Source organism: Coffea arabica, chromosome 6e (genome assembly GCF_036785885.1).
Source record: "Coffea arabica cultivar ET-39 chromosome 6e, Coffea Arabica ET-39 HiFi, whole genome shotgun sequence".
In the NCBI taxonomy this organism is placed as follows: Eukaryota; Viridiplantae; Streptophyta; class Magnoliopsida; order Gentianales; family Rubiaceae; genus Coffea; species Coffea arabica.
Genome location: NC_092321.1, coordinates 19832680 through 19858457, shown reverse-complemented (window position 1 = coordinate 19858457; position 25778 = coordinate 19832680). Strand labels below are relative to the sequence as shown.

Below are 25778 nucleotides of genomic sequence, written 5' to 3'. Positions count from 1 at the left end.
AAATGACTTATAGCTTTGTGGTCCCCACCAATCCAAGGCCTAAGGATTGAAACCCTTAGAAGTCTCCATATTCTCCATAAAGTCCCTCCTTTTTGGTAGTTTTCTGCTTCATTCCTGAAATTAAGTCCCGATACCAAATATGAGTAAATATCAGCAATTAACACAATATTTGTCAGGGATAGAAGGGAAAATTAATAATAAAAATACCAACAATTAACACCCTATCACCCACTTAACCAAAACGTGTCATAAATCCATTGTACTCATCTAGTTTATTATTCCCATCTTTCCTAAACAATTAAATAAATGTCCAGAAACACATCCAGTTGAATTTACAACTCATGAACTTGAAGAGAAAAGATCGAAAACACAAGGGATTCAGCAAAAGATGAATGGGACAATTTCATATTGAAGATCTTTTGTTGGGTATAAAAATAGCAACATTTGACATATTTAGAAGACTTGTTTGATATTTGTTGAAGTCTTTTCATTGCATTTGATGAAATGAAATGGTTTCCCGGATGTGATTATGGAGTCACAAGAGGCTCCATTTGAATACTATTTTGTTCCTATCTTGAAATTTTCAAGTTAAAAGACAAAGCCAGAGGGGGTGGGAGATTAACAGCAGCAGCGACTCTTTTGTTTTGGTTTTGAAGATCAAAGGATTATTTCGTAATTTGATCAAATTTCAAAATTTATTTTGTAGTTTGGCTTAATCTCATGAAAGATCGATGTAATTGACCAAGTTTTCAATATACAAAATCACAGTAAATGGGTGGTGTTATTAATAAATACACACAGTTAAAGTTAAACACGAAGCTGATTGTTTCCTGACGTAGAATAGAAGTTGAGAAGAGCTACGGCATCCTGTTCAAGGCAGAAGTTTGAACCAAAAACGGCTGACAATTCATTCTTCTCTTCCTCCACACGTTCGATAGATCATAAACCTGACCCTTGGCTCCAACAGACAGTCGCCAAGTCGAAGCAGCCAAGCTACACCTCACTCCTCAGTCCTCACCGCCCTCTAACAAATACTACTACAACAAGACAAAAAACAGCACAAATCAAATCCATCATCGTCGTCAGCAGACGAAAGTCGGAAGTGAACTCCACACTGACGCAGACCGTATCCTTCGATTTTTTTTTTTCCATACAGAAAAAAACCAGAGCCTCCCAATTCGACCTCTCGTCCTTTTTATCCCCACATCCTCCCTTCACTCCACACATTTTCCTCATCCCCACAATCCCATTTCTCTCCACATCCCCCTTTGCCATTTACAGCCAGCAATCTTGGGTTCGTTGGTTGTGAATATTGAGAAGAAGAGCTGATGTCTTCAGTGCAGTCAGTTGTGGGGCGACCTGACGTCGTCCCACGACTGCTTTACTCCAGTTCTAATGCAAGGGACTTGGTTTTTGTTGATTTTGTTGGACTGGGGTGTAAGTTCAGAAGGTCTCGCCGGAAACTTGGAGTTTCGTCCACTACCCCTTCGACACGTGGTCTGTTAGGACGAAATAATTGGTCTTCGTCTTCTATCCGGGCTGTTCTTGATCTTGAACGCACTGGTACTTCCTCTTCTAAAGTACCCTCCCATTCTGATGATGATTCAAAGCCCAAGGTTTGTTTCTAAGCTCTCTGTTCTGAGTTTTCTGTTGAATTGTTTTCGGAGCAGCATTAGCTTAAATTTATTACAGCTTAATAATTGGTCGTTCTTGTTTTTGTTTAAATATGGATTTGGCGTTGTCGTTTGTGTAGGGATCAGTTTAGGCAGGTTAATGATCATTGGACTAGCAAATAGAACAATGGAGCAGTAGGTTGATAGAATTGTTATCTTTTGAAAGTTTTGTCTTTTATCTTTCTCTTGTCCAGCTGTTCATTTAGTACATTGAAAACCCAATTTAGATGTAATTACATATATCAAACAGTGTTGTATTTTGGTCGCCTTTCATTGATACTGGTAGCAGCATTTTAATGAGTCAGCCGACAGAGGCCTGAGATTTTGGAGTGATAGATTTGTAGGTTTGCTTTATGTGATTTCAAGCAGTTTTTCTGTTTGTACTGTTACTAGAAACATGCTGCTTAGTGCTTTTGGGAAATGGTATAGTGCCAGGGAAAGTGTCCCCTAAATGATGTGATGAATGATATCTTGCTTGATTGAAGGGGTTGAATGGATATTTTCCAATAGCTAATTAAAATGTGTGCTTACTAATATGTTTTGAAAATTGATGGTGATTTTCTGGTTTAGTTATTAGGAGCAGGATATGGAGGAGAAACATTGCTCTTATGACTAGTTGTTCAAAAAATTGGGGTTAATTAGAATCAGTACATTGAGAAGCAGCAATGTTTTTCTTGATAATCAATCGAAAACAGAGTGAACTAGACTGTTGCTTTACTTAATGAACTGAGCTTTCTTTCGTCTATGGCAAGCCCATACCAGTTGATGAAATCATGTGGATTGGATTTGTCTGAGGAGTTGAGCGGGGTTTGTCAGGATCAACCTTCAACTTCTCGAGAGGAAGTTGATTTACTGTTAGCATCAAAGGGGTTCTTTTATTTTTTCTGCACTATGATCAAATTTTATATTAGAAATTTATGCACCTTTGTGCAGCATGATACTTCTTTTAGTGGTGAATTGCAGCTTCTCATTATTGGAATCCATTAGTGAAGGGACAACTTGAATGCTTTTTAATAAGGAGCATGGAATTTCCCAAGAGGTTACTTCTTGGTCTTCAACGAGAGAATCTTGATGCTTTTGCAACAGTTTGGGGTACATTGTGAATGATCTGTAGGATGGATAATGCCCTCATCTTGCATGACCATTTTACAGAAAATTTTATTTCTCTGGAATTTGACATTTCTTGGAAGGTGACTCTGGTTAGGTGTTTTGAACTCCATGGAATAAGATGGTTTATCAGCTCATATGACATTTTAAGGAAGAAAGAGAATACTTCGACATCCAGGCAATAGCATATCTACATGAAATTCTGTTTCTGGAATTTTGTTGAGATAAGTGGAGCAAAAGGGCAAGCTAGTTCTTGCATTGTTTAGATAACGCCAGAACCATTTCTATAAGAATGCCTCCTCTGTAGCAATCATAACTAGTGACCACAAGTCGCATTTAAGGTCAAGCTCATCTTTGGACGTTATATCAGTCAACAGAATGTTCTGATCATTCTAAACAAATTATAGATCATCTGCAGGAGTACTAACTTGACTATGATCATCTGCATAGAGTCTATGATCATCCTAAATGCTGATCCGAGCGTGACTGAGGTTAAGAGGCAAACCAAGAAAAACAATAAACATGCATTTCTCATTCTAGTTTGACTGCTTTACTAGGGAGAAACTGAAACTACAAGCAGACAGTGGTACAGGAATTTAATTCATGTTTGAAATAACAAGACCATTCATTCTGCCTGCTGATATGTTGATAACCTCCCACTACCTTTTCATAATTTCAGATTAAAAAGGGGGTTATGTTTTTTGTTACTTTGTATTTAGTTCATTTACAAATGTTTGTTTGCATAGATTTCTAATTATATTTTTAGTTTAAGCTTCATTGAAGTTGTGATAAAAGACACTGTCTTTGTTGTTGAGTTTGGTTGGCATGTCACGCGGGTGACTCAATTTCACATGCCATTATTTAACTAAGTACTTATTTTAGAAACAGCTTTTGTTTTCTTTAGTCAGTTATGAAGAAGTTGGTTGTAGAATATCTGTTGAATGAAGAAAAACACATTTTTCCTTGTGAATTTGAAAAGCTGAATCACGTGCCACAAATTAATTAACAGCATATTCAAAGAACAGCTATTTTTTTTGGTGCTTTTTTTTAAAGTTGGCTAAGAAAGTTTTGATTATTTAAAATCTGTTAAATAAATAGAAGCACATTTTTTTTTTGTAAATTTTGAATAGTTAAACACTGTTTTTGGAGCACCTCAAGAGCTGTTTCTTGGAGTCAGCTTTTCACAGCTTAAAATAAGATAAAAAGCAATTAAGAACACTAGAAAATAGCTTTTAGCATAAAAATAAAGCTATAATCACATGATTTCAAGCTATCAAGTTCCATCCCCAAGTATTTTTAGATGTAACTGCGAATTTTTTATTGGTAACTACTTTTGTGCTCTCTTATGCTCCTTAAAAAGTCATATGAAGTTGTTTAGTTAAATTCATTAGAACTATGAAGTCTTATGTGTCTACCATATATGGAATAAAGATATATGCAGATACGCTATGGGTCTTTGTCCTTTTTATTATCTATTTCACATAAAAATACTTCACAGGTATTTTGATTGTATTTTCTTGTTTGAAGGTTGCAAATTTGGAGGATATAATATCAGAAAGAGGGGCATGTGGAGTTGGATTTATTGCAAATTTGGAAAATAAAGCATCACACGACATAATTAAGGATGCTCTTACTGCCCTCGGCTGTATGGAACATCGTGGAGGTTGTGGAGCAGATAATGATTCCGGTGATGGTTCTGGAGTGATGACATCTATTCCTTGGGATTTTTTTAATGATTGGGCTGTCAAGCAGGGGATTGCTGCATTTGATACGTTGCACACAGGTGTTGGAATGATTTTTCTTCCCCAGGATGATGAATTAATGAAAGAAGCTAAAACAGGTCAGTCATGCTAGAGGTTTGCATTCTATTTAATAAGTTGACTACATATCCAGGAATTCAGGTTTATGTAGGATTTCTAGGTCCTTGGGTGTTTGAGTGATGTTATTGGTACAGTAGTCTATATATTGATGTGCACTTAATGAATAGGAATTCTTATGAGGACAATTCGAGTTGACTGCTGTAACAGCTAAGGCAAAATGTTGGGAGCATAAAAGTATTTATGTGTACTTGCCTGCAGGAAAAAGGGATAAGTGCAGTCTTTTAAGGGAACTAACACCTTATGATTGAAAAAACTTGAGCTCTCTTGAGATTTCCATGAGTATATGGTTGTCTGGTGGTTGTCTGTACGAGAAGAGTCCAAATTTTGAATATTGAAATTTGTCATTTTCACATAGGTAGCCACTTCCGCCAGGCACTCTTAATTACATGAAAGTTTTCTTTTTTATTTCTCCATGATAAATCACATAGAGCCAAACTAATAATGCTTCCTCAAGCAAATTTCGTTGGTCCTTTATTCTCCACAGTTTTTACTTTGGCTCAAGCATGATAAATTATATCTTTCTTCAAATATCTTTGTGCTTAGAACAATATTCAATGGCCTTTCCTTTAGAGTTCAATCAATCTTGTCCACTTTTAAAAAGTTTATCAGTAATTTTTTTGATAAAAATAGATGTAAGATATGGGAAAACAAATTCACAAACATCTTTTAATTTAATGGATTAAGTCATTTTTGTCTTGGGGGGTCACAAATGGGAAAAGACTATTCTAGCTAAAGCAACATCTAGTATTAAGCAAGATAATATTTCTGACACTGGCACACTCGAATTAAAACTTACGGAACTTCGCTCAAAGATGTTTCTGAAAAGCCCATCTACAGTAAAGTTTTCTAAAAACACCCCATCGAAATGGAGCCCTCTATGTTAATGTTCCTTATTCTGAACATACTTGATCTCAGGTAGAGATACATTAAAGTTGTTGATTTTATGAATAAGTACCTAATAAGTACTTTTTATGTCCACGTTGGTTCTAATATGACTTCATGACCTCAAATCATGAAATTCAAATGCATAAATATTATGACGCAGATAATCAAGTTAGTTCGTTATACCACTTTATGCTAATTTCATTTTTTTGATGCAATAGTGAAGATCTGAAAAGAGTGAACAAACTTTAGTTACCAAAAAAGAAAGCCAAATACTAAGTATTGCCTTTTGACTTTTAGTCCTAAAATTCAAGGGTAATTGCTCAAGAATCAATATTGGATCTCTCACATTTGACTTTCCCATTTTTTAATTTTACTTTTGTGTCAAGTTAATTTAGTTCTCAAGTTTCTTTCAGAAACCAAGTGCATCCTTTTACTACACGTCATTTATTCTGGCCAATGACTTTGCTAATGTTGCTCAGTTTGCCATACAAATCTTGTGAGGACACTGCATGTATAGTATAAACATTGATATGTTTTAATTGAATAATTATGTGATAAAGATTTAATTAGTTGCTAGAGTTTCTTTCACAAATCACATGCATCCTTTTACCAAAATATCTTTTATAGAGCTGCTACCAAAAAAATTAGGTAACACTATATAGCATATCCTTGATAGATGTAATTAAATAATCAAGTGAAAGATCAAAGGTGGTAGTGAACTATGAAGAATTACATTCATCACTTTTAATTAGTTGCTGGAGTTTCTTTCACAAATCACATACATCCTTTTACCAAAATATCTTTTATAGAGCTGCTACCAAAAAAATTAGGTAACACTATATAGCATATTCTTGATAGATGTAATTAAATAATCAAGTGAAAGATCAAAGGCGGTAGTGAACTATGAAGAAGTACATTCATCACTGTACTAGAATTATCTGTATATGACTGAAGCATACAAAGTTGAGGTGATGTTTAGGTGCAGGATTCTATCAGTTTCAATGAGCTTAGTCAATCTATAGTGTTTAATTTAAGCAGTAAGAGTAAAAAACAGAAAGTAATTTCTTCATATAGAAGAATTACACCATTAATACTCGTGAAACAGACATTACTGATAAGAAGATACATAATTATGTCACTGAATTTATTATTAGACAAATACTTAATATGTATTAACATTATTACAAAAAGTTTGGAAGGTGTATAAAATAGTACAAATACAATTATTTAGGCGAAAATATGGTGGATTTACGTGATTATGCAATGTTTTTAAATTTTCAACCTTATTTGAGTAGTAACAGTTTTATTTGATTTGATTTTTTTTGCTGCAATTGTTGAACAATGCTTTAAAATCTTATTGATGAGAACCAAATTCGTAAAGAACTAAAACTTTGTTAAAGAATGAACAGTTAAAGAAATTAAATTTAGAAAACAAGTAATTTCTTTCATAAGCTCATGGAACCTTTTGCTTCTTTGTAGTAATATTTAGTTTGAGAAGATACAGTGACCATGGAAGTGACCTTTCATCTTGATGAACAATATTTATACTTACTCATTGGTTGTTTTGCTATCCCATTAAACATGTTTGTTGATTTCATTTATTGATAGAACACTGTGAACAAACAAGTTGCTGTGACCAAGTCCTTGTTCCCAGACTAAAAGTTTTGACAGTGATGTTATGTTGCTGCATTTGAAATCGATTGCCATTCTTCTTAAGTTTGGACTGATGGACTTCAGATATTCTCCCCAAAATTGTTTCACATTGGAAACTTTTTGCATAGCATTTAGGAGTATCTTAGACTTCAAAATTTTTGAGCCTTCCAATAATCAAATTTACTGACCCAAATTCCATTTCAGTTATATTGAATTGATGCCTGCAACTTACACACTCAGCACACATAGGCATGTAGAGAAATGAAAAGATGGGGGATGGAAGAAGGTTATCTATCATATTTCTTTTATTTTCATGTTTTAATGCAGCATTATTATCTTTCAATCTGAAATTGCCCAACTAAAGCATTGATAGTCTGCCTTGTTTTTAACGTAACTTGCCCTATGTTTAGACAAGTATCGTGAATAGCTTTGCAAATCAAAACCAAATTAAATACTTTCTGTCTAGTGTTGCAGCTCCAAGCCATCCTCATATTTACTAGGGACCAGGAGGATTCTCTATAGTGAATTCCTCTTGAATGATTTGCAATCATGTACTTTTTTAATTGCTTGAACTTCAATTTAGTCTAACACTTCCCACAGGTTGGTGCAATTATCAGTGTGCTAAGTTAATTGATAGTGTAGTTAGAACTATGTCCTAATGAAATAACAAAGTGGCCCCTAACCAGTCTCCTTGAGAGGCTTCTTAAGGTAACATGTGGAGGCTACAAGGTTTTCCATAGTTGAAGCTATACTGTGTGGCTGCCAAGTGCTTGGAATGTGTTGTAAGCAAGAAGATTATATGTTGCTTTGGCTTAGCTTGAACATCAGACTTCTGGCAGTAAAATGCAAAGTGGGTTCATTTCATGAACCAAAAATGGAAAATGCCCTCTTTGTTTCATTTAAGACTTGATTTTTGTTATAGTTACCTGGTTTCTTTGTGTGCTTGAACAATGTGAATCAGGTATAATTCTGCTCATTATACCTTCAGCTTGTTGCTTAGAAGGAAGAAATAAGCATGACTATGAAGTGAAGTTGTATATATAAGATGAATTGGAGTTGGTCTTTTAATTGTTATTGAAGTGAGGTGGATTTTGTCAGAATTCTAGTCCTTATTACAACTCTTTTGGGTAGGAAGAGTTTTACTTGAATTGAAAGTATAAATTCTTTATCACTCTTTTTGTTAGGTTAGGTTTCACTGGGTTCTAATTTTATATTTTTATGTCCATTAGTGCCCCTTTCACGCAATGCAAAGTCATAAAAGAGAATGCAAGAAATGTGTAAGGTTATGCACTTTTGTATTTGATACACAGATATAGCATTCAATTTTCCTTTTCCATCATAACTTACTTCTGATAGTTGAGAAAAAATGTCTATCCACCTACATATAGATAAAATCCGGTGTTTTGGGTGAGCCTTATGAGAACCAAGGTGTTAAATAGGCTTACGTTATGTCAAGGCTTGTTGATCTTCTATTCACTGCTGGTTTAATCACCAAGTTAGTGGTTAGCTATGATGTTTGATTGCGGTTTTGCATTTTGTGCACATATTCTCTATTTTGATTCTGTTTCACTTGTGTAGTTGTTGAGAATATTTTTAAACAAGAGGGTCTTGAAGTGCTTGGATGGAGGCAAGTCCCAGTTGATACTTCTATAGTCGGCTTTTATGCTAGACAAACCTTGCCCAACATACAGCAGGTTTTTGTTAGAATTGGTAAAGAAGAGAACGTTGATGACATTGAAAGAGAACTCTACATCTGTCGTAAATTGATTGAAAGAGCAGTGAACTCTGAAATCTGGGGAAATGAGCTTTACTTCTGCTCATTGTCCAACCAAACCATAGTTTACAAGGGAATGTTGCGGTCAGAAGTTCTTGGGAGATTTTATTTTGACCTACAGAATGATCTTTATAAATCACCATTTGCTATTTACCACCGGAGATACAGTACAAACACCAGTCCTAGATGGCCTCTAGCTCAACCAATGAGGTTTCTTGGTCACAATGGAGAGATCAACACTATACAGGTCTTGACAGAACTTGAACAATATGCTTTTCTTTTCAGCCATTTATATTCCTTTTTCATGGATTTCTTTGTGGTTCATTTTATTGATCCAAAAGGCTTTATACAGGGAAATTTGAATTGGATGCGATCTCGGGAAGCCTCATTGAAGTCTTCTGTTTGGCGTGGTCGCGAGAATGAAATTCGTCCTTTTGGGAACCCAAAGGCATCTGACTCCGCGAATCTTGATAGTACAGCAGAGGTATTAGCCTGCTTCATTATGGAAATAGTTTACGTGGTTGTTGCTGGAATGTGCTTAATACAGAGTGAAGTTCTAGAGGCAACAACACACCAACATGTCTTGGAACCGTAAATTGCATTCGGCTGAGATTAATCAATCATGCTGCATTTATTGTCATGTATCTTTATCAGTATGTGCTGCTAAAACGAAAAAATGAGACTATAATTCCTAGTTGATCTATGTTGGTGGATTTTATGAATAATCAAATTGGATTCAACTGCCTATTCTGACAGATAGTGTTGAACTGTGCTTTCTTGCTAGTCTAAATTATATACGTTGGTTCATTTCTCTTAGAACTTACACTTGTATTGGTTAATTTCCATTTCTGTTTCTTGTATACAGTTGTTGATAAGAAGTGGTCGTACTCCTGAAGAAGCTCTAATGATTCTTGTCCCAGAGGCATACAAGAACCATCCTACATTGTCTATAAAATATGCTGAGGTACTCATAAGAAGGATAGTAACAATTGAAACAACGAATGAATCCTTATGATGCAAATTCATGAATAGTCTCTATGAAACATTTTAATTTTCATATTTTGCAGCCTTTCATGTGAATGATCTGAATATAGTTTTCTTTTGTATGTTTAATCAGCGGGGTTTAGGCTAAAGGCTGAATAATCCAAGTGGGTCTGACTCTATCTTTTCTCGTTTAGGTTGTTGATTTTTATGACTACTACAAGGGTCAAATGGAAGCTTGGGATGGACCTGCTTTACTTTTATTTAGGTGATGGTTTCCAATGCATAATTTGTTGTAAAATGTGTTTTAGCATTTAGATTAATGACTCATTTCATTTTTTTTTTTTCAGATTTTGTAATTTTAGAGTCCCACTGTTTGGCTGTTATGAAGATTCGGTTTGTTACAATAGTATTTCATAGAATATTGTGATTTTGAAAATCTTGTTACCTAACAATTTTTAGTGCTGCATGTTGGCAAGTATGCTACATACACAGATGGCATGATATACAATTGTAATTATGGTTGTTCTTCATCATGATGAAATGTTAATGATTTTAATCACCATGCATTTGTTTCATGTCAAGGAGCCCCTAAACAGTAAGCTCCTAAAAGTAGGAAGTATGATGGAATGCCTTTAGTTTTTCTTAGCATTTTTCTGTTGTATATAAATTCATTAATTGCTTTTAAGGTGTTGATGTTGTTGTTACTTCCTTAATAGCTGTCTACATAATCCAGAAAATGCCTTTTCTTGTTGATATCCAATGACACTCTGAATGTTTGCTGCAACTTGTGCATGCTGTGATTATTTTATTCCATACATGTATGTTGAAATTGTCTATGCTATTTCATTTAAAAAGCATGCACTATCCAAAATTTGCATGCTTGTTTGATCTGCTTAGGAGTTTTTTTTTTTTTTACCCTTGGTGCATTTAAACCACACTGAGAGGTATTATTAGGGTCACATTGGGTTTTGTTACTTTTTACGTAGTTATTAGAATCAAATGCGTGTTATTAGAGTCAGCTTTTGACAATGGTTACGACTTTGGAGTTGCAGAGTTGTTTAGTATTTTAAGAGCCTCCTATGACTGAGCTTACCACTGATAGGCATCGAGTTTACCACTGATATGACTGTCAATTCCAAAGATTAGGCGCATGTATAGTTGCCATATACAGTTTTTTATCACATTTTTGAGCTACTGCTTAGCCTAGTTTCAGTAAAGTTCTGTAGGACAAAATTTCAGTTTAGCTTTACAAGAAGTTTTTAACTGTTAACAAGTCTCCTTTGTACCTTGCTTGTAGGAATGTATGCATGATTTGCTGTGTATTTGCACTTTCAAATTTCTTGTGCACTGTGACATTATACAGTGCATGCACGTTCTAAGAACTTGATGAAATGATCACCTTTTGTTTCTTTGTAGTCTCTCAAATATAATCTCATAAATTTTTTTCTCCTTTGTATGTCACAGTGATGGGAAAACAGTTGGAGCTTGTCTTGATCGTAATGGACTTCGCCCAGCTAGGTATTGGAGGACAAAAGATAATGTTGTCTATGTTGCATCTGAGGTGCGTCTCGTTTGTTCCCTGTGCTTCTCTCCTCTATACACAACTCATGAGCTATGATTGAGGTTGCGCAACTCGGAAATCTACGAGATTTTTCTGCAACAGAGTTTCTGTTGCAATTGTTAAACTCATGGATGCAATCTTTATTAGCAGAACGGCTAATGAAATTCGAGTGAATTCTGGTAGGCAACTGGTTTCACAAATCAATTTACTGTTGAAAATTGAGAAGTGACGCTTGAGTAGACTTAAATATTTGCCTAGAGTCAAATATTTGTACTCACCGGTTTATATGCAGAAATTAGGAAATATCCTGGTGTCCTTTTGCCAGTAACAATAGTCCAGGAGTGTGCAGCATGCATGGCGTTGTTTACTCCATTGTGTCAATCTTTTTCCTTTGCTGGAATCATTATAGTTTGATCTGAAATCATCATTTGTTGCTCTTTCGTTTGATTTGAACTCATCTTGTATAGCTGTTAATAACTTCTGGTTGTGGTTCTAAGCTAAAGTTTGATTGTAAATTTGATATTTCATGAATCTTCTTAAACAGATATCTATGGTATTTGATACTATCTCTTGTATGTCCATACTTTCACTGTTTCACACAAAAGTAGAAATACACACATATGTACATATACTTGCACTATTTGTGTATGTATAAGTGTAGGCTATCCATGCGAGAAAACCTTTTGACCTACAGTAGGCATGGTTCAAAGTCATGATTGATTTTCTTTCTGGTTGAAGCTATACATATTGAGTCCCTTCTCGAAGCATGTAGTTGATCTACTCTTAGTTTTGCACTTAGATTGCCTGCTATTTCATTTAGTACTATGTTAGGGTAGCACCTTAATTTTCTCTTAATGAGTTTCCATTTACCTCATAGGCCATTTCTTTTTTCATCTAAACAACTGAGGTCAGAGGAAAAATCAAGTAATGCTTGCAAATGGATAGTTTAGTGGAGGAATGTGAAGAAGAAACATATATTACCTACCTAAAGACAAATGAGATTACCATGGCTTGTGAGTTTGCATGAAATTGTATGTGTCTGAGAGATGAAAAATGTATTTTTTGTGTGTCTGAGAGAGAGAGAGAGAGAGAGAGAGAGAGAGAGAGGGAGAATGTGTATGTGCATATAACAGAGAGAATGTATACCTGTGAAACTTAGTATTTTTTGAGTGGATGTTAATCTATTAGTTCAACAATCCAGCAAATTAAGTGATACAACTTTGATTTAAATTTTTGTCTTATTAGAAAAAGCACTTGACGTATTAATATTTAGTCCGTAATTGGATTCTCAAACACCACCAAAATATGCAATTTCTTCCAACCGTAACTTTAAATAAAGGCGTTCATATATTTTCCAAAGTATAGGCACGACATTATAGTGGAAGGATTTTCAAACATTTTGTTCCATGTGTCATTAGCACTCAAAAAACTTTTGGGACTATTTATGAGGAAGAGGGTCATGGATTTTGCACGTGATAGCAAGTGCACTGTAGTGGATCGTTGTTCAAACATTCTGCTCCACATGTTATTAGCATTCAGTTTTGGGGATTATTCTTGAAAAAAGGTGGTGGAGGGGATGCACAATGCTGTTTGAGAGTTTGCTCTATAAACAGCAGGTAACATGTACATGAAATGACAACTTTTTAGAGCAATAACCCTTTTCTAAGATGGAGCAACTAATATACCTTCACGAATCGCTGAATATACATTGGAAATCCAAGTCTTTTTTCTCTAATGCTTTGTTAAGAAGCTTTCGGTCAACTTTTTTGCATCTTCTACATTTTCTAATGATTTAAAATGGTAATAGTTCTATGCGGAATCTCAGTTGTGAACATGGACGATTACATAAGACTGATACAGAAAGGGAATACCATCACGTGGGAGTGACGAACTGAATGTGATCCCTTTGATTGTTGGCTAGGTTGGTGTTCTTCCAATCGACGAGTCAAAAGTCATGATGAAAGGCCGTTTAGGTCCAGGAATGATGATAGCTGTTGATCTAACAAGTGGCCAGGTTTGACAATTCATTTACTGTCGTTACCCTAACTATCACATTCATATGCTGTTTTCTCCATTTCATATAAACTGGGGCATAACTGTCTTGGGCTGAATGGCTTTAGAGACAGTTATCTTTTCATGATGTTTGAATGGACAGTACATAATAATTTGCCATTAGTTTTCATTTCGGTTTCACCTAGATATCCACACAAATGCATGTTAACCAGTATTAACAATGGTGTATACTGGTATTGATTTGAGTAAGATGACGTCTACAGTGAGGAAAAGCACATAAAACTGGTATATTGATAGATTTCGGATGGGTCTAATGGTACTCACTACCTGATAGTTCTGTTACCTTTTGGATTTATCATGACATAATTGAAAAAAACCTTTCTTGAGCTTTTTGATTTTCATCTAATGTTGGGTTAGCTGTTCTTGTTCATTGCCCCGTTTATGAACTACTCTTTCAGGAATTGCTGATTGTCAATATTCTTTTGCTATTTCTTTTTTTTCCTTTTTATTGGTCTGTGGAAATTCTTCTACTCCGATCTGATTACATCATGCTGGAATGCACATCTGTGAAGAATGCTCTATTGACTTTTTTTTGAAGCTTTTGCTGTTGTTCTCACTTCTAATTTGTGGTTTCAGGAATAAGATTGATTATAATAAATTAGTTGAAATAGTTATTTCTCTATTCTACCATAATCTGTTGAGGCTCCAAAATTGTGACTGTTACAACACTTTCTCTGACCATTTATTATCTAAACAGGTATATGAAAACACAGAAGTTAAAAAACGAGTAGCACTATCAAATCCTTATGGAAAATGGGTTACTGAGAACCTGCGGTCCTTGAAGCCTGTAAACTTTCTTTCTGCAACAGTTATGGACAATGAAGCAATATTAAGGCGTCAGCAGTAAGCACCTGCAGTATCTAACTATCTCACTTTTTTTATTTGTGGCCTTGAGATGCTTTAAAATGCTACCATTCATCCATGAAGATTTCAGGTCATCCTTTCAAATTTCCAGTGTTGCTGTTTCATATAACTCAATTTCTTCAGTTCTCCATCACTTTTCAGACTACATTGCGATGCTTGTTCTTCTTTTTGCTTCTAAGTAACCAGTGCCAGCAATTTTATTTTACAATTGATGGAGTTTCCTGAGGAAATGTGTAATTTTGATGACAGTTTCTTAACTGGGAATTAAATTAAAATAACATTGAGAACATTTAGAACATTATAGCAGTTGTTGTCATCAACAACTAAAGACAGTTCCTTTCATTTTTCTCTTGTTACCGTTTGAGTGGTCATCATATTGAAGATCCCTGATTCTTACATGTGTTGACTTTAGGGCGTATGGATATTCAAGTGAGGATGTCCAAATGGTGATTGAAACCATGGCTGCACAAGGAAAGGAGCCCACTTTCTGTATGGGAGATGATATACCATTAGCAGTATTATCAAGGAAGCCTCATATGCTTTATGATTACTTTAAACAACGGTTTGCTCAGGTTAGCAACAGTCCTATATAAAGCTCTAGGTAATCTCATCATGCACAAATAGTGCCCTAAATTGAGCACAGTACTGCACATACTTTATGATTAGTAGTCTTTGGTCAAAGTCAAATGTGTTTCTCTGGATGTTTGTGAAGAATTAATAATGTATTAGTTGGTTGAGATTCAACAACTTGGTATCTTGTCAAATCTTAAGTAACATGCTCTTCAACCAAACCAACTCACACACAGTGTGAGCCATAGCGCGGTATTCAGATTCTGCACTTGATCTGGATACAACTGTTTGCTTCTTACTCTTCCACGACACTAAATTACCACCAACAAACACACAATATCCTGTGATCGATCTTCGATTTGAGGCAGAACCAGCCCAATCTGCATCACTATATCCTTCAATATCAGTGTGTCCATGATTTTGATACAGCAACCCTTTTCCAGGAGCACTTTTAAGATATCTGAGAATCCGTACAACAGCATCCCAATGACTAGTACGAGGGGTATCAAGAAATTGACTCACAACACTCACTGCAAACGAAATGTCAGGTCTCGTTACAGTGAGATAATTTAATTTACCCACAAGTCTTCGATATTGCTTAGGATCATCAAGTAATGCACTTTGATCTCTTGCTAATTTTACATTGGGATCCATAGGAGTATCCACAGGTCGGCAACCTAACATCCCAACTTCACTCAACATATAGAGTACATATTTCCTTTGACATAAATAAATCCCATATTTAGACCGAGCTACCTCAATACCCAGAAAATACTGTAGATGACCTAAATCCTTTGTCTGAAAGTTTGCCTGCAGATTGGATTTAAGTTTCTGGATCTCCACAACATCATCACCTGTAATCACAATATCATTCACATAAACAACTAATAAAATTTTACCAGCATTAGAATGCCGATAAAATACAGAGTGATCTACTCCACATCTTGTCAGACCGAACTCCATGACAACACTACTAAACCGGCCAAACCAAGCCCTTGGAGACTGCTTCAATCCATATAAGGATTTTTTCAAACGACAAACCAACCGCGGATTCTCCCCCTGAACAACAAATCCAGGAGGTTGTTCCATATATATCTCTTCTTCCAAATCTCCATGCAGAAATGCATTTTTCATATCCAACTGATACAATGGCCAATTATAAGTTGCTGTCAAAGAGATAAGAAGACGAACAGAGGTAATCTTTGCAACAGGAGAATATGTTTCGAAGTAATCGATGCCATACACCTGAGCAAATCCTTTAGCTACCAGACGAGCCTTCAATCTATCAATAGAACCATTAGGTTGTACTTTTATAGTATACACCCATTTACAACCAACAACCGGCTTACCAGACGGAAGAGGGACAAGATCCCAAGTACCATTTTTCTCCAAAGCAAGCATCTCTTCCTGCATAGCTAACCTCCAACCAGGATCATTGAGAGCATGGGTAATAGACTTAGGAATGGATACCGAATCAAGAGATGCAACAAAAGAAGAATATGACAGAGAGAGACGAGAATAGGAGAAAAAATTAGAAATAGGATGAGAAGTACAATGTCTCTTATCTTTACGTAAAGCAATAGGGAGATCTGACTCACAGGAGGGCGTCATACCTGGATCTGAAGATTGAGAGTTAATTGGTGAAGTGCGTAGCATATCAGGAGCTTTCTCAACCATGGAACGACGAGAATAAACTTGAAGATTAGGACGAGATAATTGAGTGGTGGAATCTGGTGAACCCGATAACTCAGGTAATAAAGATGAAGGGACTGGTAAAACAGGAGGAGGAAAAGAGGAACACTGGTCTAACTCACAAGAAATATCTTGCTTCATAAAATAAGGAGTGGATTCAAAGAAAGTAACATCAGCACAAGTGAAAAAAAGATTTAAAACTGGACTGTAACATCTATACCCCTTTTGTGCTCGTGCGTATTCTAAGAAAATACACTTAATGGCACGAGAATCTAATTTATCCACCCCGGGAGCAAGCTGATGAACAAAACACACACAACCAAAAATACGAGGAGGTAATTTAAATATAGGGTCCTGAGGAAAAAGAATGGAGTGAGGTAGTTGGCCTCCAAGAATATCGGATGGCATGCGATTAATTAAATAACATGCAGTTAAAACTGCATCACTCCAAAATTGTTTGGGCACATTCATGTGCAACAAAAGTGTCCGAGCAACTTCGATTAAATGTCCAATTTTTCTTTCAGCAACTCCATTATGTTGTGGAGTGTGAGGACAAGAGGACTGATGAAGAAAGCTTGTGGAGAGACAAAATTAGATGATGTGGAGAGACAAGCCATAGCATTACCTTTTTGTGCTACAGAAGTAGAGGGAAGAGATGCGTGATTTGCAGTTTGGTACTGCAGAAATTTGATATAATCTTCCTCAGATATGGTAACAGTCTTCTGAGACCCTTGTGCTAAAGAACTTGATTCAGCTTGGTCAGTGGTAACCGTATTAACAAACCGAGGTGGTTTTCCATTTAAATCCCAACAAGTATCACGAGTGTGATTCTTTAAACCACAATGATTGCACTCACGGGTGCCTCGACCTCCACGACCCCCACGACCTCCTCTACTTCTTCCTCCACGAGAGCCACGTCCAAAATTAAGTTGCTCTGTCCGATTGTTGTTAGCAATTAAAGCATATTTGTCATTAATTAGAACACCATCACCCTGTGCATTGTCCTTAGACGCAGAACGTAAGACCCGAGCATACTCCTTTGCAAAGGATGGTAATTGTTCACCTGCTAAAATTTGAGATTTGATTGGTTCAAATTCTGGCTTGAGACCAGCCAGGAATTTGAGCACAAGCATTTGTTCTCTTTGCCTCTGCATAACCGTGATATCACTTGAGAGAGGCATTACAGCATTTAATTCCTCTAAGACTCGCTTAAGATCAGCAAAGTATTCAGTTACTGTTTTATTATCTTGTTGCAACTGAAAATACTCCAAAGAAATATCATACATCCGTGAGAGATTACTGTAATATAATAACCGGACATAATCCCAAACTTCTTTTGTTGTCTCACAATGAGAACACATGTAAGCAATTCGTGGCTCCATAGAATTCCATATTGCTCCAAGAATTTGGGCATCCTCTTGAATCCACATTAGTTTCTTGCTATCCTCCGTAGGAGAGTCATCTGTGAGATAACGTTGCTTTCCTAAGCCTGTCAGATAAATCTTAATGATCTTTGCTCAATCTTGGTGCTAATGAAGTTTTTTTTTCCCCATTGATTGTACCCTTTGTGGGGGGATTGGTTGACATGTTTGGCTTAAAACTTGTATTGGTTTCAGGTCACAAATCCAGCAATTGATCCTCTTAGAGAAGGTCTAGTGATGTCTCTAGAAGTCAATCTTGGGAAGCGTGGAAATATACTTGAAGTTGGACCGGGGAATGCCTCTCAGGTTTATTTTGCTTGGCTTTTTATTTTCTTAACTAAGATAGTCAAATGCATTTCATTTTTTGCCATTTTTCTGATATTGGATATGACGTAAGTCATGTTTACTGTTTGTTTTTTCCCTTATTGTTTCTTTTAAAATTTCTTCTCTTTGGTGCTTAATTTGCCTGGATTATAAGCAGATGATTCTGTCAAGCCCTGTACTTAATGAAGGAGAGCTTGACACTTTGCTCAGAGATCCAATCTTGAAAGCACAAGCTTTGCCAACCTTTTTTGATATTAGTAAAGGGGTTGATGGTTCCTTGGAGAAGACAATATACAAGCTCTGTGAAGCTGCTGATGAAGCTGTAAGAAATGGTTCACAGCTGCTTGTTCTCTCTGACAGATCTGATGAGCCGGTATGTTTGCATGGCAATTACTTTGAATTTGCGTTCGGCAATGTCCTTTTGTAGATGAAGCAACATATCGGTGTTTTACGAGAAGCCTTTCTTGAATCTCATTTGCTTACTTTACTGCTTCTGCACGGAAGTCTGTCTAACTAATTGAAAACAAAGGGAATTACTATAATTTTTATTTGATGATTCTGATATAGAGTAGATGAGTATGTCCCAGTCCTGAATTTGTTCTGGAATGAGTAGTTTATTGATTTTTCTGGGATCTGCTCAATTGAAATGTGTGGTTGGTTCCATTTGAGTGGGACATTTACAATTATTCATAAGAGGCTTCTCTAGTAATGTCATGTTTATTAAATCATGAGTTTAAGATCCTTATTTCATAATTCTACTTTTGCTCTTGATTAGGAGCCGACCCGCCCTGCGATTCCAATTCTTCTTGCTGTAGGTGCTGTTCACCAACATTTGATTCAAAATGGTCTTCGGATGTCGGCTTCTATAGTTGCCAATACTGCTCAGTGTTTCAGTACTCACCACTTTGCTTGTTTAATTGGATATGGAGCAAGGTCAGTTTTGTTTTCCAAGATTTTATTGATTTTTTAATTTCTATTGATGTAATGTTTTTTGTGTTGTTCTGCAAAAAATGTTGTCATGGAATGCTTTCAATTTGTTGATCTATCTTTTGATTTGTAATTTCAGGAGTTTTGATTAAAGATCTTTTTTCCCTCAATCCCATTCTGCTGCTCCTCTTTGTCCTGTGGTTTAGCAAATTTTAATAAGATATGCTGTAGTGCTATCCCTTTTTTGGTTGCTAGTTGTGGTGATCAGCAAATTTATTTCTAATTACCTGTGCTTTTATGAATTTATGAATTTTTTAGTTAATAAAGCATCTATTTTCTTTATTAGACATATCATCTGAAAATTCAGAAAACGATTCGTCATGTATAAAGTTCAAATTGAGTTCTCTGGAAAGATGCTCTATCAGTCTATTCCATTGGATGCTGGCCGATTCTCACCTTAATGTAAGCTTAGTGTATTTCAACACTAAAATCTAAATCATATGTAGTTGTAAATTGTTTGTGGAATATACAGAAGCAGCTTAAAGCATCATAATATTGTATCTTTGGAAAATCACTGCTCCTGCACATGTAACATAGACCTTGTTTACTTGAATTAAAAAAACAGAAACATATAACGTAGGATGAAAAGAATATTTAGCAACTCAAATGTCTTCTTGCTGAATTTGTAGAAGGTAAGTGGCCCATGTTACCTGCATCTAGTTATCTTGGCAATTTACACTGCAAATGGTACTCTGTGGCAGCCACAAATTAGTTCTCCCACTGTTATTCTGGTAACCTTTCTTTGGCTAGCCTAGTACTTGAAGCAAATGAAGTCCTGTTAAGATTTTTACTTGTATATTGTGTCTTCTATAAGCTTCATTGATTTAGCACTTTAGTGCTCTACTGACAGCTGTATTTCACAATCATCAGAATTGTTTCAGTGATAATGGAAATTGGCCTTTCTTAGTCAAAAGTGGTCAGGAATTCATCAGTTTAGTTCTACTTGTAGTACCTATACAACGGGGTGTGACCTGTTTATAGAGTAGGCAAAATATGAAGAATTTACACCATAACATCCATCAACTGTTGAGATAATATTCATTCGTTATTCAGGTTACTTTTGTTAGAAACTCTGTCTTGCAACTATTTGTGTTGTTTCAAGTTCTTCCTTGTGTTGAGTAATTGCCTGAAACTTTTTGCATGTCCAGATTAAATTGATTCCTATCCTTAACTCTCCACGTTAAAAACCTAAAAAGTTAGGAAAAAGAAAGGGAAGAAGAAGCAAAAGAAGAAGAAAGGTAAAGGAAAGGGGGAAGGAAAATATTAGCTTAAACCCCTGAAAGTTGGCTTACAGCTGAGTCTGTCTCCTATCTGGGTATTGTATCAAAGCAATTTTTTGGACATCTTTGTTTTTTGTAGCAAATTTTCATCCTTTCCTTCATCTCTTTGGTGCTACTGCATTCCTTCATTAGCTTTTTGTATCTTACCTAAATAACACACATCGTTTATTTTCCAAAATTCATTATTCCAGTGCTATCTGCCCATACCTGGCATTAGAGACATGTCGACAATGGCGTTTGAGCAATAAAACGGTGAATCTGATGAGGAATGGGAAGATGCCCACAGTAACAATTGAACAGGCACAAAAGAACTTCTGCAAGGTCTGAAAATTTCTGGTGGAAAAGTATTTGTTATTCATTCTGCTCTAATTGGTTATGTCAACTATGGTTCATTTTTAATTTCCTGTTACTTACATAATTTACTTGATTTAGTTATATGTTTTCTATTAGATAGCTGAATTGTCATCAACCCTCCCCCCCCCCCCCCCCCCCCCCCCCCCCCAAACAAACAAAACAACTACAAAACAAACCCCCTTTCTGTCTGTTCCCATATGATACTGATAGCAATCCTGATTGTTATTTATGTATGAATGGTTAAATTTAAGCTGAATCTTGAGGGTTGATTTGTTTCTTGCATGTAAGCTGGCAACATAGCATGTAAGGCATACAATGATCAGGAGTAAGGAAAAATAGAATACTTTGGGTTTGATCAATGCATTAAGCGCAAATATTGGTTGGTGATTATGTTTTTAATCATGATTGACCTAATCTATATGCCTGATAAGTCCTTGTTAGCTGAAATGAGCAATTTTTTCTGAGGGATGATCCCTTTTCAAATCCTTGATGAGATGGAGGATACCATTTTGTATAACTATATTAATTCTACCTTGTTGACTTTGTATTAGTATTTCTCTTTTCTTAAGTACTTCATTTAATTAGTTTATGAAGGACTCAAGTGTTTCTCACATATCAATCCAACATTCGCACTTCATAAACTCTTTAGGGGATGTGACAGGCACTTCAACTTATTTTTACATCGAGCACTGCTGAGTAGGCCAAATCCAAAACCACCAAGCTACTACCACCATTCTTGTAAATTGCAATCTTTTTGTATTAATATTTTTTACCAACAATTATCTCATACAAGTATAGGAGGATTCTCTTATTTAGGCCCTACCTGTATATTACTTTTTTGAATAAACAGTAGGCCTAATACTCAGGTGACATCATGTTTAAGGATAATGACATGCTTTATGTGAAGTATAGAAATAATGTGAACCATGTTTCACTCTTTTTTTGTGTCCTCCTCATAGACAAGGTTCTGTGCTTTGTGGATACTTGGATATTTTCTTGCTGCTAAGAATTTTCCTTTGATTAGAGTCTTATCCATAATATAACCCTTCATTTCCATGAACAAATTTTTCTCATAAGAATGTAGTTATACTCTGGTGTCCTCTGCAATTTTTGCTTGGGCCAAAATTTAGTCTATCTGCAGGTACAATCCAAAATATGGTATGATTTTACACTTAAATTTTTTTAAATTATAATTAGGGAATGGCTTGTTGTCCATTTGTGTTTTTATGCATTATCAGCTTCATGTTTGCATAATACTATTGTTTGATTTAGTTCTGGGTTTGTATTATATCATTCCACTTTGGTCTGATTTCTTACTTCCCAAGCAAGATTCACTATAGTTTTAATGAGGACAATTTTAAAAGAGTGAAGTTAAGGAAACAGTTCATTTTGTCAATGTTCGCGATATAGAATTCTTGTTTTCCAGCTCTTCAGTCACAGGAGAAAATCTTTCGTGGAAATGATTTGCTTCGTGAAGTAGAAAACTACTAAGTACTGCATGCTTAAGATGCTGAGCAGAAATATTTATTGCTCAATTTTGTTTTCAGGCTGTTAAAGCTGGTCTCCTCAAAATCCTGTCCAAAATGGGCATCTCATTGCTATCAAGGTTTGTGCTTTTTCAAACTTACTGATGAGTTCCTTGGGGTTTTATCCTCTTACATTCAAGGAAATATGGATGTCAAAACTTCTAGTTTTCTATATGTTAAGTGCTCATATGCAAGCATGCGAATCAATAGTATACTCTTTAATTAACATGGTATATGGTGTTGTGCCAAGTGCTTCTGGGATCAATTCAAAAAGATGAAAAGTAACATGTTTGTTTTCATATCCTAGAAATCCTCGCGATGGAGTGTTAATGTCATGTGTTTGTAGTGATTAATTAATTTTTATCTCTGTATTCTATAGTTCATTTTACCTTTAGTACAAAGTGTAAGGAGGTTAAAGGTTGCTTTAGTAAAGCAATAATATGGGGAATAACATCCTTAAGAAATGGGGGCTATTAGTAATTTTTTCTTTGTCGATATTTTGATTAATTTTTCATGCCATGGGATCCATACTGATTTTAGGTAACAAGTATGTACTTGTCTTTCACTCATCATACTTCTGGGATTTTCTTGCTTTGAGGGAAACTGCTAACAAGTTACTTGGTTTTAGTTATTGTGGTGCACAGATATTTGAAGCCTATGGACTGGGGAAAGATGTTATTGATATAGCATTTTGTGGGAGTGTATCGACTATTGGTGGCTTAACCCTGGATGAGGTAGTAAACTCAATCATTGAGTACTTATTTACTGTCCCATATTATTGTGTTGTAAAGAAAAATATTTTGGAGTACAATAAATGGAACTGTCTTCTAAGTGGAAGAATGACTACTAACAATTAGGCCTGTCAAAAAGGAAAGGATATGCTTGTGGTACAACTGTTGTTTTTGCTAGCATAACTTCCTAGAATTTTGAGTTTGGTAGGGATAAATCAAGGATAAGCTGTATTCATATCCGTGGCTCTTGGCTAGAATGCCATCACACATTGGTTGAGCTGGGGACCCCAGAATAGTAGGGATCTCCACTAGCAGGGTGGGGCATGTGACAAGATTACTTTTGTAAAATATGCCACTGTACCATAACTTGTAGAGAAAAATTGTTTGTTTTAAATGCTAATCTTTCCAAACATAGAAGTTTTCCGTATAATAGCCAGGTTTGTAATATCAAATAAAAAGGTTACAAATAGTATGCTAAGTGCTTTAATTGGTTAATTAATTTATGTTTTGTAATCAGTCAATTATTGACACAACAGAAATCCTCCAACGTTGTCACAAGCTTGTCTTTACTTGGATAGATCAAGTCTTCTTGTCCATATCTTGCTTATTGGTATAACAATGTGGAGGTTGGTTTTTCCTTATTATAGATGTGGACTACATTCACTTGCATAATTGGCTTTAATTTTTTCATTTGATGGTGTAATAGTTATTTGTTGTGTTCAAATAGCTTCACAACTAAGATCACTTCAGGTTTTACGACTAAAATAGTGTTGGTTCTCTACAGCATAACCACAGGCGTATAGGATATCAATTTAGGTTTTTGTCCAATACATTCCTGTAGCTCATGTAGTTGTTTTGGGTGCTTTTTGTGACAACCAATTTTTTCCAAAACACCCCCTTCCCCTCCCTCCCTCCTTCCCACAACCACCAGCACCACCAGCACCCCTCTCCTCTCTTTCACACCCACCACCACTCTCAAACTCCCTCCTCTTCTTGCTTCTCCTTTCCACCCTTCCCTCCTTCTTCCCCTCTTCTTTTCCTACCCCAACCCTCCCACCCCCTTCCCCCTCCCACCACCTTCTACCCCCCACCCATCTCCCATTTCCTCCACTTTCCTCCCCCACCCTGCCCCGGTCTCCCCCTCTCCTCCCCAGATTTGGTTGAAAGGAGGGGAGAGCAATAGCAGGGACGGGAAAGGGGGAGGGTGAGGAAGAACATGGTGGAGAAGAGGGAAAGGGAGGAGGGGTTGGCTGGTGGGGGAATCATGTGGGGGGAGTGGGAGAGGGAAGGGTACAGGTGGTGGTGGTGATTTTTTTTTTTTTTTTTTGTGGGGGAGGGAGGGGTGGTTTGTTCTAATAAAATTTTAGGTTTTTTAGCAAGCTGCTGTAGTTGGCTTTCTGAAAAAATTTGTTTGTCTAAAACAGCCCGAAAACAGACCAAAGGAATTTTCAATCTTTAAGGGGATAGGGGTCAGTGACCCTCGCTTCCCTCTTTGCAGCTCCATTTACTGTCATTACAGCCCTTGAAAACTTCAATTAGAGGTGTTGATAGCTAACAATTGCACTCTTTGACTTGAGAGTCCACTGAGAAATACCCCTTGACTAGTAGACATATAACTCATGTTACTAAATAAAGCTTCTGTCTGGATTCAAACTTCCTGGATACCTTCCGCCTAAAGAATTAATTATAATTCTGACTTCGAAACAAAATGAAAATTAAAACTCTCCTTTCTCGTAATCCTCATCCTCTTCCTTTTCCTCCCGTGATCATGAAACATTGCACTGAGCAAAGGATGGTAAGGCTATTGGCTACATAATGAAGAGATCAGAGAAAGCAGGCTGGGGAAGATGGAATTGGTGAAGAGATGGGAAAGAATATGAAGGGGTCTTGGAAGAGGCAGGGGAAAGAAGGGTAGGCATGGTGGAGTAGCCATGGTTAAGCTGGAGGAAACAGGGAAGGGCGACAGATGAATGCTCGGGAATGAAAGAGGGAGCTAGGTGGAAGAAACAGAAGGAAAAAGGTGCATTTGGAGTGATGGGGTTTGTATTTTGATTTAAGTTTTTGCCTGTTGTTTTTTGTTTTTCTTTTACAAAGAAGAAATAATGGGCATCTTTTTCTTCTCCTTAGTTTTTATAACACATAATCATTACACAAGTCAGGCAAATGTTTGACATTTTTAACAGCTACAAATCTCTGTAGGATGTCTAATTGATGGGGCTCTTTGTATAGTTCCCAAAATCTCTGGTGGTCTTGGCTGTAACTTGACTAAATTGCAGAGGTTGTAAGTTATGAACCATTTTGTAAATGAAGTGTATTAAATTCTGACTCTTTCATTGCATTCACTTTTCAAGGAGTATAACTATTTTGACTGACATGTTAGGTAAGCTTGACTCATTTTTGTGCTTTGAGGTTGACTTTAAATGTTTATTTTAGGTGGAA

General features: G+C 36.1%; 1 protein-coding gene and 1 long non-coding RNA gene across 2 annotated transcripts in view; both read left to right on the top strand.

Moving 5' to 3' along the window:
- Window positions 1–904: 904 nt before the first annotated feature.
- The window catches only part of LOC113696546 (ferredoxin-dependent glutamate synthase, chloroplastic), a 34316-nt gene continuing 9442 nt past the window's right edge, over window positions 905–25778 (top strand). Inside the window, exons 1-16 of the mRNA XM_072055603.1 lie at window positions 905–1616; window positions 4308–4620; window positions 8777–9219; window positions 9325–9456; window positions 9838–9936; window positions 10151–10221; window positions 11421–11517; window positions 13439–13531; window positions 14288–14433; window positions 14867–15026; window positions 18333–18443; window positions 18619–18834; window positions 19237–19394; window positions 20920–21049; window positions 22630–22688; window positions 23237–23342. Coding sequence (XP_071911704.1) covers window positions 1329–1616; window positions 4308–4620; window positions 8777–9219; window positions 9325–9456; window positions 9838–9936; window positions 10151–10221; window positions 11421–11517; window positions 13439–13531; window positions 14288–14433; window positions 14867–15026; window positions 18333–18443; window positions 18619–18834; window positions 19237–19394; window positions 20920–21049; window positions 22630–22688; window positions 23237–23342 — 2622 coding nt within the window. The 5' untranslated portion in view covers window positions 905–1328. The remainder of the gene's footprint in view (window positions 1617–4307; window positions 4621–8776; window positions 9220–9324; window positions 9457–9837; window positions 9937–10150; window positions 10222–11420; window positions 11518–13438; window positions 13532–14287; window positions 14434–14866; window positions 15027–18332; window positions 18444–18618; window positions 18835–19236; window positions 19395–20919; window positions 21050–22629; window positions 22689–23236; window positions 23343–25778) is intronic.
- On the top strand, window positions 11602–11938 carry LOC140009578 (uncharacterized). The gene is made up of 2 exons (XR_011817046.1): window positions 11602–11696; window positions 11810–11938. It is a non-coding gene; the product is annotated as an uncharacterized lncRNA (long non-coding RNA).